Source organism: Heptranchias perlo, unplaced genomic scaffold (assembly GCF_035084215.1).
Source record: "Heptranchias perlo isolate sHepPer1 unplaced genomic scaffold, sHepPer1.hap1 HAP1_SCAFFOLD_1068, whole genome shotgun sequence".
In the NCBI taxonomy this organism is placed as follows: Eukaryota; Metazoa; Chordata; class Chondrichthyes; order Hexanchiformes; family Hexanchidae; genus Heptranchias; species Heptranchias perlo.
The window spans coordinates 42,496-60,811 of record NW_027138288.1 but is presented as its reverse complement, the minus strand read 5'-3'; the positions used below and the strand labels follow the sequence as shown (position 1 = coordinate 60,811).

The following is an 18,316-nucleotide window of genomic DNA, read 5'->3' as shown; positions in this document are numbered from 1 at the left end:
GTAATCCCAGTCTCACATCATCATCACAAACTAATCCCAGTCTCACATCATCACAAACTAATCCCAGTCTCACCATCATCACAAACTAATCCCAGTCTCACACCTCACAAACTAATCCCAGTCTCACACCATCACAAACTAATCCAGTCTCACACCATCACAAACTAATCCCAGTCTCACATCTTCACAAACTAATCCCAGTCTCACATCATCATCACAAAACTAATCCCAGTCTCACACATCATCACAAACTAATCCCAGTCTCACATCATCACAAACTAATCCCAGTCTCACATCATCACAAACTAATCCCAGTCTCACATCATCACAAACTAATCCCAGTCTCACATCATCATCACAAACTAATCCCAGTCTCACATCATCACAAACTAATCCCAGTCTCACATCATCACAAACTAATCCCAGTCTCACATCATCACAAACTAATCCCAGTCTCACATCATCACAAACTAATCCCAGTCTCACATCATCATCACAAACTAATCCCAGTCTCACATCATCACAAACTAATCCAGTCTCACATCATCACAAACTAATCCCAGTCTCACATCATCATCACAAACTAATCCCAGTCTCACATCATCACAAACTAATCCAGTCTCACATCATCACAAACTAATCCCAGTCTCACAATCATCATCACAAACTAATCCCAGTCTCACATCATCACAAACTAATCCCAGTCTCACATCATCACAAACTAATCCCAGTCTCACATCATCACAAACTAATCCCAGTCTCACATCATCACAAACTAATCCCAGTCTCACATCATCACAAACTAATCCCAGTCTCACATCATCACAAACTAATCCCAGTCTCACATCATCACAAACTAATCCCAGTCTCACATCATCACAAACTAATCCCAGTCTCACACCATCATCACAAACTAATCCCAGTCTCACATCCATCACAAACTAATCCCAGTCTCACATCATCACAAACTAATCCCAGTCTCACATCATCACAAACTAATCCCAGTCTCACATCATCACAAACTAATCCCAGTCTCACATCATCACAAACTAATCCCAGTCTCACATCATCACAAACTAATCCCAGTCTCACATCATCACAAACTAATCCCAGTCTCACATCATCACAAACTAATCCCAGTCTCACATCATCACAAACTAATCCCAGTCTCACATCATCACAAACTAATCCCAGTCTCACATCATCACAAACTAATCCCAGTCTCACATCATCACAAACTAATCCCAGTCTCACATCATCACAAACTAATCCCAGTCTCACATCATCACAAACTAATCCCAGTCTCACATCATCACAAACTAATCCCAGTCTCACATCATCACAAACTAATCCCAGTCTCACATCATCACAAACTAATCCCAGTCTCACATCATCACAAACTAATCCAGTCTCACATCATCACAAACTAATCCCAGTCTCACATCATCACAAACTAATCCCAGTCTCACACATCATCACAAACTAATCCCAGTCTCACATCATCACAAACTAATCCCAGTCTCACATCATCACAAACTAATCCCAGTCTCACACATCATCACAAACTAATCCCAGTCTCACATCATCACAAACTAATCCCAGTCTCACATCATCACAAACTAATCCCAGTCTCACATCATCACAAACTAATCCCAGTCTCACATCATCACAAACTAATCCCAGTCTCACATCATCATCACAAACTAATCCCAGTCTCACATCATCACAAACTAATCCCAGTCTCACATCATCACAAACTAATCCCAGTCTCACATCATCACAAACTAATCCCAGTCTCACATCATCACAAACTAATCCCAGTCTCACATCATCACAAACTAATCCCAGTCTCACATCATCACAAACTAATCCCAGTCTCACATCATCATCACAAACTAATCCCAGTCTCACATCATCACAAACTAATCCCAGTCTCACACCATCATCACAAACTAATCCCAGTCTCACATCATCACAAACTAATCCCAGTCTCACATCATCACAAACTAATCCCAGTCTCACACCATCATCACAAACTAATCCCAGTCTCACATCATCACAAACTAATCCCAGTCTCACATCATCACAAACTAATCCCAGTCTCACATCATCACAAACTAATCCCAGTCTCACATCATCACAAACTAATCCCAGTCTCACATCATCACAAACTAATCCCAGTCTCACATCATCACAAACTAATCCCAGTCTCACCATCATCACAAACTAATCCCAGTCTCACACTCATCACAAACTAATCCCAGTCTCACATCATCACAAACTAATCCCAGTCTCACATCATCACAAACTAATCCCAGTCTCACATCATCACAAACTAATCCCAGTCTCACATCATCACAAACTAATCCCAGTCTCACATCATCACAAACTAATCCCAGTCTCACATCATCACAAACTAATCCCAGTCTCACATCATCACAAACTAATCCCAGTCTCACATCATCACAAACTAATCCCAGTCTCACATCATCACAAACTAATCCCAGTCTCACATCATCACAAACTAATCCCAGTCTCACATCATCACAAACTAATCCCAGTCTCACATCATCACAAACTAATCCCAGTCTCACATCATCACAAACTAATCCCAGTCTCACATCATCACAAACTAATCCCAGTCTCACATCATCACAAACTAATCCCAGTCTCACATCATCACAAACTAATCCCAGTCTCACATCATCACAAACTAATCCCAGTCTCACATCATCACAAACTAATCCCAGTCTCACATCATCACAAACTAATCCCAGTCTCACATCATCACAAACTAATCCCAGTCTCACATCATCACAAACTAATCCCAGTCTCACATCTCATCACAAACTAATCCCAGTCTCACATCATCACAAACTAATCCCAGTCTCACATCATCACAAACTAATCCCAGTCTCACATCATCACAAACTAATCCCAGTCTCACATCATCACAAACTAATCCCAGTCTCACATCATCACAAACTAATCCCAGTCTCACATCATCACAAACTAATCCCAGTCTCACATCATCACAAACTAATCCCAGTCTCACACATCATCACAAACTAATCCCAGTCTCACATCATCACAAACTAATCCCAGTCTCACATCATCACAAACTAATCCCAGTCTCACACCATCATCACAAACTAATCCCAGTCTCACATCATCACAAACTAATCCCAGTCTCACATCATCACAAACTAATCCCAGTCTCACATCATCACAAACTAATCCCAGTCTCACATCATCACAAACTAATCCCAGTCTCACATCATCACAAACTAATCCCAGTCTCACATCATCACAAACTAATCCCAGTCTCACATCATCACAAACTAATCCCAGTCTCACATCATCACAAACTAATCCCAGTCTCACATCATCACAAACTAATCCCAGTCTCACATCATCACAAACTAATCCCAGTCTCACATCATCACAAACTAATCCCAGTCTCACATCATCACAAACTAATCCCAGTCTCACATCATCACAAACTAATCCCAGTCTCACATCATCACAAACTAATCCCAGTCTCACACATCATCACAAACTAATCCCAGTCTCACATCATCACAAACTAATCCCAGTCTCACATCATCACAAACTAATCCCAGTCTCACATCATCACAAACTAATCCCAGTCTCACATCATCACAAACTAATCCCAGTCTCACATCATCACAAACTAATCCCAGTCTCACACATCATCACAAACTAATCCCAGTCTCACATCATCACAAACTAATCCAGTCTCACATCATCACAAACTAATCCCAGTCTCACATCATCACAAACTAATCCAGTCTCACATCATCACAAACTAATCCCAGTCTCACATCATCACAAACTAATCCCAGTCTCACATCATCACAAACTAATCCCAGTCTCACATCATCATCACAAACTAATCCCAGTCTCACATCATCACAAACTAATCCAGTCTCACATCATCACAAACTAATCCCAGTCTCACATCATCACAAACTAATCCCAGTCTCACATCATCACAAACTAATCCCAGTCTCACATCATCACAAACTAATCCCAGTCTCACATCATCACAAACTAATCCCAGTCTCACATCATCACAAACTAATCCCAGTCTCACATCATCACAAACTAATCCCAGTCTCACACATCATCACAAACTAATCCCAGTCTCACATCATCACAAACTAATCCCAGTCTCACATCATCACAAACTAATCCCAGTCTCACACATCATCACAAACTAATCCCAGTCTCACACATCATCACAAACTAATCCCAGTCTCACATCATCACAAACTAATCCCAGTCTCACATCATCACAAACTAATCCCAGTCTCACATCATCACAAACTAATCCCAGTCTCACATCATCACAAACTAATCCCAGTCTCACATCATCACAAACTAATCCCAGTCTCACATCATCATCACAACTAATCCCAGTCTCACATCATCACAAACTAATCCCAGTCTCACATCATCACAAACTAATCCCAGTCTCACATCATCACAAACTAATCCCAGTCTCACATCATCACAAACTAATCCCAGTCTCACATCATCACAAACTAATCCCAGTCTCACATCATCACAAACTAATCCCAGTCTCACATCATCACAAACTAATCCCAGTCTCACATCATCACAAACTAATCCCAGTCTCACATCATCACAAACTAATCCCAGTCTCACATCATCACAAACTAATCCCAGTCTCACATCATCACAAACTAATCCCAGTCTCACATCATCACAAACTAATCCCAGTCTCACATCATCATCACAAACTAATCCCAGTCTCACATCATCACAAACTAATCCCAGTCTCACACATCATCACAAACTAATCCCAGTCTCACATCATCACAAACTAATCCCAGTCTCACATCATCACAAACTAATCCCAGTCTCACATCATCACAAACTAATCCCAGTCTCACATCATCACAAACTAATCCCAGTCTCACATCATCACAAACTAATCCCAGTCTCACATCATCACAAACTAATCCCAGTCTCACACCATCATCACAAACTAATCCCAGTCTCACATCATCACAAACTAATCCCAGTCTCACATCATCACAAACTAATCCCAGTCTCACATCATCACAAACTAATCCCAGTCTCACATCATCACAAACTAATCCCAGTCTCACAACATCATCACAAACTAATCCCAGTCTCACATCATCACAAACTAATCCAGTCTCACATCATCACAAACTAATCCCAGTCTCACATCATCACAAACTAATCCCAGTCTCACATCATCACAAACTAATCCCAGTCTCACATCATCACAAACTAATCCCAGTCTCACATCATCACAAACTAATCCCAGTCTCACATCATCACAAACTAATCCCAGTCTCACATCATCACAAACTAATCCCAGTCTCACACCATCATCACAAACTAATCCCAGTCTCACATCATCCCAGTCTCACACCATCATCACAAACTAATCCCAGTCTCACATCATCACAAACTAATCCCAGTCTCACATCATCATCACAAACTAATCCCAGTCTCACACCATCACAAACTAATCCCAGTCTCACATCATCACAAACTAATCCCAGTCTCACATCATCACAAACTAATCCCAGTCTCACACCATCATCACAAACTAATCCCAGTCTCACATCATCACAAACTAATCCCAGTCTCACATCATCACAAACTAATCCAAGTCTCACATCATCACAAACTAATCCCAGTCTCACATCATCATCACAAACTAATCCCAGTCTCACATCATCACAAACTAATCCCAGTCTCACATCATCACAAACTAATCCCAGTCTCACATCATCACAAACTAATCCCAGTCTCACATCATCACAAACTAATCCCAGTCTCACATCATCATCACAAACTAATCCCAGTCTCACATCATCACAAACTAATCCCAGTCTCACATCATCATCACAAACTAATCCCAGTCTCACATCATCACAAACTAATCCCAGTCTCACATCATCATCACAAACTAATCCCAGTCTCACATCATCATCACAAACTAATCCCAGTCTCACATCATCACAAACTAATCCCAGTCTCACACATCATCACAAACTAATCCCAGTCTCACATCATCACAAACTAATCCCAGTCTCACATCATCACAAACTAATCCCAGTCTCACATCATCACAAACTAATCCCAGTCTCACATCATCACAAACTAATCCCAGTCTCACACCATCACAAACTAATCCCAGTCTCACATCATCACAAACTAATCCCAGTCTCACATCATCACAAACTAATCCCAGTCTCACACCATCACAAACTAATCCCAGTCTCACATCATCACAAACTAATCCCAGTCTCACACCATCACAAACTAATCCCAGTCTCACATCATCATCACAAACTAATCCCAGTCTCACATCATCACAAACTAATCCCAGTCTCACATCATCATCACAAACTAATCCCAGTCTCACATCATCACAAACTAATCCCAGTCTCACATCATCACAAACTAATCCCAGTCTCACATCATCACAAACTAATCCCAGTCTCACATCATCACAAACTAATCCCAGTCTCACATCATCACAAACTAATCCCAGTCTCACATCATCACAAACTAATCCCAGTCTCACATCCATCACAAACTAATCCCAGTCTCACATCATCACAAACTAATCCCAGTCTCACATCATCACAAACTAATCCCAGTCTCACATCATCACAAACTAATCCCAGTCTCACATCATCACAAACTAATCCCAGTCTCACATCATCACAAACTAATCCCAGTCTCACATCATCACAAACTAATCCCAGTCTCACATCATCACAAACTAATCCCAGTCTCACATCATCACAAACTAATCCCAGTCTCACATCATCACAAACTAATCCCAGTCTCACATCATCACAAACTAATCCCAGTCTCACATCATCACAAACTAATCCCAGTCTCACATCATCACAAACTAATCCCAGTCTCACATCATCATCACAAACTAATCCCAGTCTCACATCATCACAAACTAATCCCAGTCTCACATCATCACAAACTAATCCCAGTCTCACATCATCACAAACTAATCCCAGTCTCACATCATCACAAACTAATCCCAGTCTCACATCATCATCACAAACTAATCCCAGTCTCACATCATCATCACAAACTAATCCCAGTCTCACATCATCACAAACTAATCCCAGTCTCACATCATCACAAACTAATCCCAGTCTCACATCATCACAAACTAATCCCAGTCTCACATCATCATCACAAACTAATCCCAGTCTCACATCATCACAAACTAATCCCAGTCTCACATCATCACAAACTAATCCCAGTCTCACATCATCATCACAAACTAATCCCAGTCTCACATCATCACAAACTAATCCCAGTCTCACATCATCACAAACTAATCCCAGTCTCACACCATCACAAACTAATCCCAGTCTCACATCATCACAAACTAATCCCAGTCTCACACATCATCACAAACTAATCCCAGTCTCACATCATCATCACAAACTAATCCCAGTCTCACATCATCACAAACTAATCCCAGTCTCACATCATCATCACAAACTAATCCCAGTCTCACATCATCACAAACTAATCCCAGTCTCACATCATCACAAACTAATCCCAGTCTCACATCCATCACAAACTAATCCCAGTCTCACATCATCACAAACTAATCCCAGTCTCACATCATCACAAACTAATCCCAGTCTCACATCATCACAAACTAATCCCAGTCTCACATCATCACAAACTAATCCCAGTCTCACACCATCACAAACTAATCCCAGTCTCACATCATCATCACAAACTAATCCCAGTCTCACATCATCACAAACTAATCCCAGTCTCACATCATCACAAACTAATCCCAGTCTCACACCATCACAAACTAATCCCAGTCTCACATCATCACAAACTAATCCCAGTCTCACATCATCACAAACTAATCCCAGTCTCACATCATCACAAACTAATCCCAGTCTCACATCATCATCACAAACTAATCCCAGTCTCACATCATCACAAACTAATCCCAGTCTCACATCATCACAAACTAATCCCAGTCTCACATCATCACAAACTAATCCCAGTCTCACATCATCACAAACTAATCCCAGTCTCACATCATCATCACAAACTAATCCCAGTCTCACATCATCACAAACTAATCCCAGTCTCACATCATCACAAACTAATCCCAGTCTCACATCATCACAAACTAATCCCAGTCTCACATCATCACAAACTAATCCCAGTCTCACATCATCATCACAAACTAATCCCAGTCTCACACCATCATCACAAACTAATCCCAGTCTCACATCATCACAAACTAATCCCAGTCTCACATCATCATCACAAACTAATCCCAGTCTCACATCATCACAAACTAATCCCAGTCTCACATCATCATCACAAACTAATCCCAGTCTCACATCATCATCACAAACTAATCCCAGTCTCACACCATCACAAACTAATCCCAGTCTCACATCATCACAAACTAATCCCAGTCTCACATCATCACAAACTAATCCCAGTCTCACATCATCACAAACTAATCCCAGTCTCACACCATCACAAACTAATCCCAGTCTCACATCATCACAAACTAATCCCAGTCTCACATCATCACAAACTAATCCCAGTCTCACATCATCACAAACTAATCCCAGTCTCACACCATCATCACAAACTAATCCCAGTCTCACATCATCACAAACTAATCCCAGTCTCACATCATCATCACAAACTAATCCCAGTCTCACATCATCACAAACTAATCCCAGTCTCACATCATCACAAACTAATCCCAGTCTCACATCATCACAAACTAATCCCAGTCTCACATCATCACAAACTAATCCCAGTCTCACATCATCACAAACTAATCCCAGTCTCACACATCATCACAAACTAATCCCAGTCTCACATCATCACAAACTAATCCCAGTCTCACATCATCACAAACTAATCCCAGTCTCACACCATCATCACAAACTAATCCCAGTCTCACATCATCACAAACTAATCCCAGTCTCACATCATCACAAACTAATCCCAGTCTCACACCATCATCACAAACTAATCCCAGTCTCACACCATCACAAACTAATCCCAGTCTCACATCATCACAAACTAATCCCAGTCTCACATCATCATCACAAACTAATCCCAGTCTCACACCATCATCACAAACTAATCCCAGTCTCACATCATCACAAACTAATCCCAGTCTCACATCATCACAAACTAATCCCAGTCTCACATCATCACAAACTAATCCCAGTCTCACACCATCATCACAAACTAATCCCAGTCTCACATCATCACAAACTAATCCCAGTCTCACATCATCATCACAAACTAATCCCAGTCTCACATCATCACAAACTAATCCCAGTCTCACATCATCATCACAAACTAATCCCAGTCTCACATCATCACAAACTAATCCCAGTCTCACATCATCACAAACTAATCCCAGTCTCACACCATCACAAACTAATCCCAGTCTCACATCATCACAAACTAATCCCAGTCTCACATCATCACAAACTAATCCCAGTCTCACACCATCACAAACTAATCCCAGTCTCACACCATCACAAACTAATCCCAGTCTCACATCATCACAAACTAATCCCAGTCTCACATCATCACAAACTAATCCCAGTCTCACACCATCATCACAAACTAATCCCAGTCTCACATCATCACAAACTAATCCCAGTCTCACATCATCACAAACTAATCCCAGTCTCACACCATCATCACAAACTAATCCCAGTCTCACATCATCACAAACTAATCCCAGTCTCACATCATCACAAACTAATCCCAGTCTCACACCATCATCACAAACTAATCCCAGTCTCACATCATCACAAACTAATCCCAGTCTCACATCATCACAAACTAATCCCAGTCTCACATCATCACAAACTAATCCCAGTCTCACACCATCACAAACTAATCCCAGTCTCACACCATCACAAACTAATCCCAGTCTCACATCATCACAAACTAATCCCCGTCTCACATCATCACAAACTAATCCCAGTCTCACATCATCACAAACTAATCCCAGTCTCACATCATCACAAACTAATCCCAGTCTCACACCATCACAAACTAATCCCAGTCTCACACCATCACAAACTAATCCCAGTCTCACATCATCACAAACTAATCCCAGTCTCACATCATCACAAACTAATCCCAGTCTCACATCATCACAAACTAATCCCAGTCTCACATCATCACAAACTAATCCCAGTCTCACATCATCACAAACTAATCCCAGTCTCACATCATCATCACAAACTAATCCCAGTCTCACATCATCACAAACTAATCCCAGTCTCACACCATCATCACAAACTAATCCCAGTCTCACATCATCATCACAAACTAATCCCAGTCTCACATCATCACAAACTAATCCCAGTCTCACACCATCACAAACTAATCCCAGTCTCACATCATCACAAACTAATCCCAGTCTCACATCATCACAAACTAATCCCAGTCTCACATCATCATCACAAACTAATCCCAGTCTCACACCATCACAAACTAATCCCAGTCTCACATCATCATCACAAACTAATCCCAGTCTCACACCATCATCACAAACTAATCCCAGTCTCACATCATCACAAACTAATCCCAGTCTCACATCATCACAAACTAATCCCAGTCTCACACCATCATCACAAACTAATCCCAGTCTCACATCATCACAAACTAATCCCAGTCTCACACCATCATCACAAACTAATCCCAGTCTCACATCATCACAAACTAATCCCAGTCTCACACCATCACAAACTAATCCCAGTCTCACACCATCACAAACTAATCCCAGTCTCACATCATCACAAACTAATCCCAGTCTCACATCATCATCACAAACTAATCCCAGTCTCACATCATCATCACAAACTAATCCCAGTCTCACATCATCACAAACTAATCCCAGTCTCACATCATCACAAACTAATCCCAGTCTCACATCATCATCACAAACTAATCCCAGTCTCACATCATCATCACAAACTAATCCCAGTCTCACACCATCACAAACTAATCCCAGTCTCACATCATCATCACAAACTAATCCCAGTCTCACATCATCACAAACTAATCCCAGTCTCACATCATCACAAACTAATCCCAGTCTCACATCATCACAAACTAATCCCAGTCTCACATCATCACAAACTAATCCCAGTCTCACATCATCATCACAAACTAATCCCAGTCTCACATCATCACAAACTAATCCCAGTCTCACATCATCACAAACTAATCCCAGTCTCACATCATCACAAACTAATCCCAGTCTCACATCATCACAAACGAATCCCAGTCTCACATCATCACAAACTAATCCCAGTCTCACATCATCACAAACTAATCCCAGTCTCACATCATCATCACAAACTAATCCCAGTCTCACACCATCACAAACTAATCCCAGTCTCACATCATCACAAACTAATCCCAGTCTCACATCATCATCACAAACTAATCCCAGTCTCACATCATCACAAACTAATCCCAGTCTCACATCATCACAAACTAATCCCAGTCTCACATCATCATCACAAACTAATCCCAGTCTCACATCATCACAAACTAATCCCAGTCTCACATCATCACAAACTAATCCCAGTCTCACACCATCATCACAAACTAATCCCAGTCTCACATCATCACAAACTAATCCCAGTCTCACACCATCACAAACTAATCCCAGTCTCACATCATCATCACAAACTAATCCCAGTCTCACACCATCATCACAAACTAATCCCAGTCTCACGTCATCACAAACTAATCCCAGTCTCACATCATCACAAACTAATCCCAGTCTCACACCATCACAAACTAATCCCAGTCTCACACCATCACAAACTAATCCCAGTCTCACATCATCACAAATTAATCGCAGTCTCACACCATCATCACAAACTAATCCCAGTCTCACATCATCACAAACTAATCCCAGTCTCACATCATCACAAACTAATCCCAGTCTCACATCATCACAAACTAATCCCAGTCTCACATCATCATCACAAACTAATCCCAGTCTCACATCATCACAAACTAATCCCAGTCTCACATCATCACAAACTAATCCCAGTCTCACATCATCACAAACTAATCCCAGTCTCACATCATCATCACAAACTAATCCCAGTCTCACATCATCACAAACTAATCCCAGTCTCACATCATCACAAACTAATCCCAGTCTCACACCATCACAAACTAATCCCAGTCTCACATCATCATCACAAACTAATCCCAGTCTCACATCATCACAAACTAATCCCAGTCTCACACCATCACAAACTAATCCCAGTCTCACACCATCACAAACTAATCCCAGTCTCACATCATCACAAACTAATCCCAGTCTCACATCATCACAAACTAATCCCAGTCTCACATCATCACAAACTAATCCCAGTCTCACATCATCACAAACTAATCCCAGTCTCACATCATCACAAACTAATCCCAGTCTCACATCATCACAAACTAATCCCAGTCTCACATCATCACAAACTAATCCCAGTCTCACATCATCACAAACTAATCCCAGTCTCACACCATCACAAACTAATCCCAGTCTCACATCATCACAAACTAATCCCAGTCTCACATCATCACAAACTAATCCCAGTCTCACATCATCATCACAAACTAATCCCAGTCTCACACCATCACAAACTAATCCCAGTCTCACACCATCATCACAAACTAATCCCAGTCTCACATCATCACAAACTAATCCCAGTCTCACATCATCACAAACTAATCCCAGTCTCACACCATCATCACAAACTAATCCCAGTCTCACATCATCACAAACTAATCCCAGTCTCACATCATCACAAACTAATCCCAGTCTCACATCATCACAAACTAATCCCAGTCTCACATCATCACAAACTAATCCCAGTCTCACATCATCACAAACTAATCCCAGTCTCACATCATCACAAACTAATCCCAGTCTCACACCATCACAAACTAATCCCAGTCTCACACCATCATCACAAACTAATCCCAGTCTCACATCATCACAAACTAATCCCAGTCTCACATCATCACAAACTAATCCCAGTCTCACATCATCACAAACTAATCCCAGTCTCACATCATCACAAACTAATCCCAGTCTCACATCATCACAAACTAATCCCAGTCTCACATCATCACAAACTAATCCCAGTCTCACACCATCACACACTAAGTTACACTGTGTTTATTATCTCGATGTTTTCTCCTCCTCGGGACCTCCCAATGCCCGTTCCATCCAATTAATACTTTTTGAAGTGTCGTCACTGTTTTAATGTGGGAGATGTGGCAGCCATTTTCCGCACAGCAAGATCCCAGAAACGATGATGAGGTCCTGACCCCATCATCTGCTCCTGAGTTATGTTTGTCGAGGGATAAATATCGGCCGGAGGGTCGGTACTGAGGGAGCGCCGCACTGTCGGAGGGTCGGTACTGAGGGAGCGCCGCACTGTCGGAGGGTCGGTACTGAGGGAGCGCCGCACTGTCGGAGGGTCGGTACTGAGGGAGCGCCGCACTGTCGGAGGGTCAGTACTGAGGGAGCGCCGCACTGTCGGAGGGTCAGTACTGAGGGAGCGCCGCACTGTCGGAGGGTCGGTACTGAGGGAGCGCCGCACTGTCGGAGGGTCGGTACTGAGGGAGCGCCGCACTGTCGGAGGGTCGGTACTGAGGGAGCGCCGCACTGTCGGAGGGTCAGTACTGAGGGAGCGCCGGACGATCACTGCTGGGTGATGAGAAGGGGAGGTGGGGAATTCTCCCGCTGTCCTTCGCTCAACCCAACACCAGCTGAAAAAAACAACGCCGATTAACTGGGGCGTGGGCCTGAGTGGGTGCTGGTGGGATCTCCCTGTGCGCACAATGGTTTGCCGCAGGGACTGGCCCCTCGCTGTGGTTGGTGTGGGACGGGCCGCGGGACGTCTCCGGCAGACGTTCTGCTGTCTCCGATTCGCGGTCTCTCCTCACCGCCCGCGACCTCTTGGCGTCTTTGACCATCTCCTTGGCGTAACGGGCGTCCTGCTGGACAGACTCAATCGGGCAACTCCTCAGGACGTTCAGGTCATTGCGGACCTTCACGCAGAGACGGTCCATCATCTGGGGAGAGAGCCGCACAGGGCGTCAGGCCGCGGACGCAGGAAGTCAGGCCGCGGACGCAGGACGTCAGGCCGCGGACGCAGGACGTCAGGCCGCGGACGCAGGACGTCAGGCCGCGGACGCAGGAAGACAGGCCGCGGACGCAGGACGTCAGGCCGCGGACGCAGGAAGACAGGCCGCGGACGCAGGACGTCAGGCCGCGGACGCAGGAAGTCAGGCCGCGGACGCAGGACGTCAGGCCGCGGACGCAGGAAGTCAGGCCGCGGACGCAGGAAGTCAGGCCGCGGACGCAGGAAGTCAGGCCGCGGACGCAGGACGTCAGGCCGCGGACGCAGGAAGACAGGCCGCGGACGCAGGACGTCAGGCCGCGGACGCAGGAAGTCAGGCCGCGGACGCAGGACGTCAGGCCGCGGACGCAGGAAGACAGGCCGCGGACGCAGGACGTCAGGCCGCGGACGCAGGAAGTCAGGCCGCGGACGCAGGAAGTCAAGGTCCCGAAACGCAGGAACTCAGGCCCGATTACAGGAAGTTAGCCACTGTACGCAGGAAGTTAGCCCCTGCAGTTGGAAACTTAATTCTTTTGCCCCCAATTCCCCGTCATTTTCTAACGGGGGGCGAGGGGGGAGGGGAGGGGAGGGGTGGGCACTGAGGCCCAAATCTGCCCGAGGTGAGTTTACTCAGCACTCACGTTACATTGAACGTACAGCACAGAAACAGGCCACTCGGCCCATCGGGTCTATCCCGGTGTTTATGCTCCACACGAGCCTCCTCCCTCCCTCCTCCATCTCACCCTCTCACCATCTCCTTCTATCCCTTTCTCCCTCATGTGTTTATCGAGCTTCCCCTTAAATCCATCTCCACTATTCACCTCAACCACTCCTTGTGGGAGTGAGTTCCACATTCTCACCACTCTCTGGGGAAAGAAGTTTCTCCTGAATTCCCCATTGGATTTATTAGTGACTCTCTTATATTTATGGCCCCCCCTAGTTCTGGTCTCCCCCCACAAGTGGAAATATCTTCTCTACGTCTACCCTATCGAACCCTCTCATAATCTTAAAGACCTCCATCAGGTCACCCCTCAGTCTTCTCTTTGAGAGACAAGAGTCCCAGCCTGTTCAGTCTTTCCTGATAGTTATAAACCTCTCAGTTCTGGGATCATCCTGGTAAATCTTTTTTGCACCTTCTCCAGTGCCTCTATATCCTTTTTATAATATGGAGACCAGAACTGTGCACAGTGCTCCGAGTGTGGTCTAACCAAGGTATATGGAGACCAGATCTGTGCACAGTGCTCCGAGTGTGGTCTAACCAAGGTATATGGAGACCAGAACTGTGCACAGTGCACCAAGTGTGGTCTAACCAAGGTATATGGAGACCAGAACTGTGCACAGTGCTCCAAGTGTGGTCTAACCGAGGTATATGGAGACCAGAACTGTGCACAGTGCTCCAAGTGCGGTCTAACCGAGGTATATGGAGACCAGAACTGTGCACAGTGCTCCAAGTGTGGTCTAACCAAGGTACATGGAGACCAGAACTGTGCACAGTGCTCCGAGTGTGGTCTAACCCAGGTATATGGAGACCAGAACTGTGCACAGTGCTCCGAGTGTGGTCTAACCAAGGTATATGGAGACCAGAACTGTGCACAGTGCTCCGAGTGTGGTCTAACCAAGGTATATGGAGACCAGAACTGTGCACAGTGCTCCGAGTGTGGTCTAACCGAGGTTCTACATAAGTTTAACATAACTTAGAACCATACAGCACAGGAGAAGGCCATTGGGTCCATCCAGCCTGTGCTGGCTCTTTGTAAGAGCTCTCCAATTAATCCCACTGCTCCTCCCCCCTGAACTTTCCCCCAGAACCCTGCAAATTTTTTCCCCTTCCAGTATCTCCCCAATTCCCCCTTTTGCAAGTTATGATTGAATCTGTTCCCACCGTCCTGTCAGGGTCTCGGGGGCGGGGGGAATGTGACCCTCCTCGGCCACCGCCCAGAATAACCTGCCGCCCCGTCTCACCTGCTCCGCCGTGCTGGTCATGATGCCTTGCTGGAGTCGGAATGTCTGCTCCCGGGAGAATTTGTGAGTGCGATTGTTCCTGAGGAGGGAAAGCTGGATCTGCGGGGAGAAGAGAGGAGGAGGAGGAGGAGGAGGGAGGAGGAGGAGGAGGAGGGAGGGAGGGTCAGAAACGTCACGTTAAAGTCAGCCTGGTCGCTCCCCGTCTCGTATCCCGGTGGTACTGATTCCTCACTCCCACCCCCTGCACTGGCCAGGCCCGAGAGCCCCGCTGACGCGGCTGATCGACTCGGTGAGGCATCGCCTCGGCGGCGGCACCCTCTCCGACCCAGGCTTTCGGCGAGGGGGTGGAAAGTTCAAAGTTCATCCTGGGAAGGAAGGTGGTGGGGGGGGTGCGGGGATCGAGGCGCCTGCCCCTCCCTTCCCCCGCTCCCCCACCCCAATTCGGGTTCTCCTCCCCCACCCTGGGGACAGCTACAACCCTCCCCTCCTCCCCCCGTCCCCCCAACCACGGTCGAAGATCCCCTCACCTTGTGGAGAGCCTCCTCGGTCCTCTCTGGGTTGTTTCGGTACGACTGAGTCAGGTCACAGAGCGGGATGGGCATGTCCCTCAGCGAGTAGTTACTGGGGGGAGCGGGGGGGGGGAGAGAGAGAGAGGGCGGGTGGTCACTTCAGAGGTTTGCTCACTCCCCTGCGCATCCCCTCACCCCCCCACACACTCCTCCCATCTGTTTCTCTGCATCGTCACACACCAGGCGTCACGGTCCTGGTGTCACACGCCAGACGTCACACACCAGACGTCACACACCAGACGTCACACTCCAGACGTCACGGTCCTGGTGTCACACACCAGGCGTCACGGTCCTGGTGTCACACGCCAGACGTCACACACCAGACGTCACACACCAGACGTCACACTCCAGACGTCACAGTCCTGGTGTCACACTCCAGACATCACATCTCAGACGTCACACTCCAGACGTCACACTCCAGACGTCACGGTCCCGGTGTCACACTCCAGACATCACATCTCAGACGTCACACTCCAGACGTCACACTCCAGACGTCACACTCCAGACGTCACGGTCCTGGTGTCACACGCCAGACATCACACATCAGACATCACATCTCAGACGTCACACTCCAGACGTCACACTCCAGATGTTACTCTACTCCAGGTGTTAGGCTCTCGGTGTCACATTCCTGGTGTCACACCCCAGATATCACATTGTGGCCATCAGAGTCCAAATGTCACACCCCAGGTGTCACACCCTCCTGGTGTCACACCCTCCTGGTGTCACACCCTCCTGGTGTCACACCCTCCTGGTGTCACCCTCCAGACGTCACACCCCAGGTGTCACACCCTCCTGGTGTCACACCCCAGGTGTCACCCTCCAGACGTCACACCCTCCTGGTGTCACCCTCCTGGTGTCACACCCCAGGTGTCACGCCCCAGGCGTCACACCCTCCTGGTGTCACACCCCAGGTGTCACCCTCCAGACGTCACATCCCAGGTGTCACCCTCCTGGTGTCACCCTCCAGACGTCACACCCTCCTGGTGTCACCCTCCTGGTGTCACACCCCTCTGGTGTCACCCTCCTGGTGTCACCCTCCTGGTGTCACCCTCCTGGTGTCACGCTCTGTTATCTGGACTTGAAACCCTTCACTTACTTCTGTAATGCCCGGGCCAGGTCCAGGAAGCCGAAGGCCGTGGTATTGTTACGATCCCAGCTCACGCTCCTGAGGACAAAACCCAGGAGAAGACTGTTCAGACGCCATCTTTGCTCCGCGCGGCCCCGCCCACCTCCCCTCCCCTCCCCCTCTCCCCTCCACGCGGGGGGGCGGCGGTACCTGAGTGTGGTGTTGATCTGGAGGGCCTTGGCCAACATCTTAGCCCGATATCGTTCATTGCGTTGCCGCTAAGATCCACCTTAGTCAGGCAGGTGTTGCTCCCCAGAGCATTAATGATGACACTGATCCGAGTCTTGAGTTTGGAGTTGGCGATGGAGAGAGACTGGAGGGACTGGAGTGGGGAGGGGGAGAGAGAGAGGTCAGGAGGTCAGAGGGCAAACCCCCAGTTCACAGCTACCCCCGCCCCGCCCCCACCACCAACC

The 18,316-nt window shown here is 46.1% G+C and overlaps 1 protein-coding gene across 1 annotated transcript in view; it reads right to left on the bottom strand.

Annotated features, from left to right (window-relative positions):
* Window positions 1-14,070: 14,070 nt before the first annotated feature.
* The window catches only part of LOC137307594 (capping protein, Arp2/3 and myosin-I linker protein 3-like), a gene marked incomplete at its 5' end in the record, with an annotated part of 45,575 nt that continues 41,329 nt past the window's right edge, over window positions 14,071-18,316 (bottom strand). Inside the window, 5 exons of the mRNA XM_067976883.1 lie at window positions 14,071-14,196; window positions 16,206-16,304; window positions 16,733-16,826; window positions 17,874-17,942; window positions 18,054-18,225. Coding sequence (XP_067832984.1) covers window positions 17,935-17,942; window positions 18,054-18,225 — 180 coding nt within the window. The remainder of the gene's footprint in view (window positions 14,197-16,205; window positions 16,305-16,732; window positions 16,827-17,873; window positions 17,943-18,053; window positions 18,226-18,316) is intronic.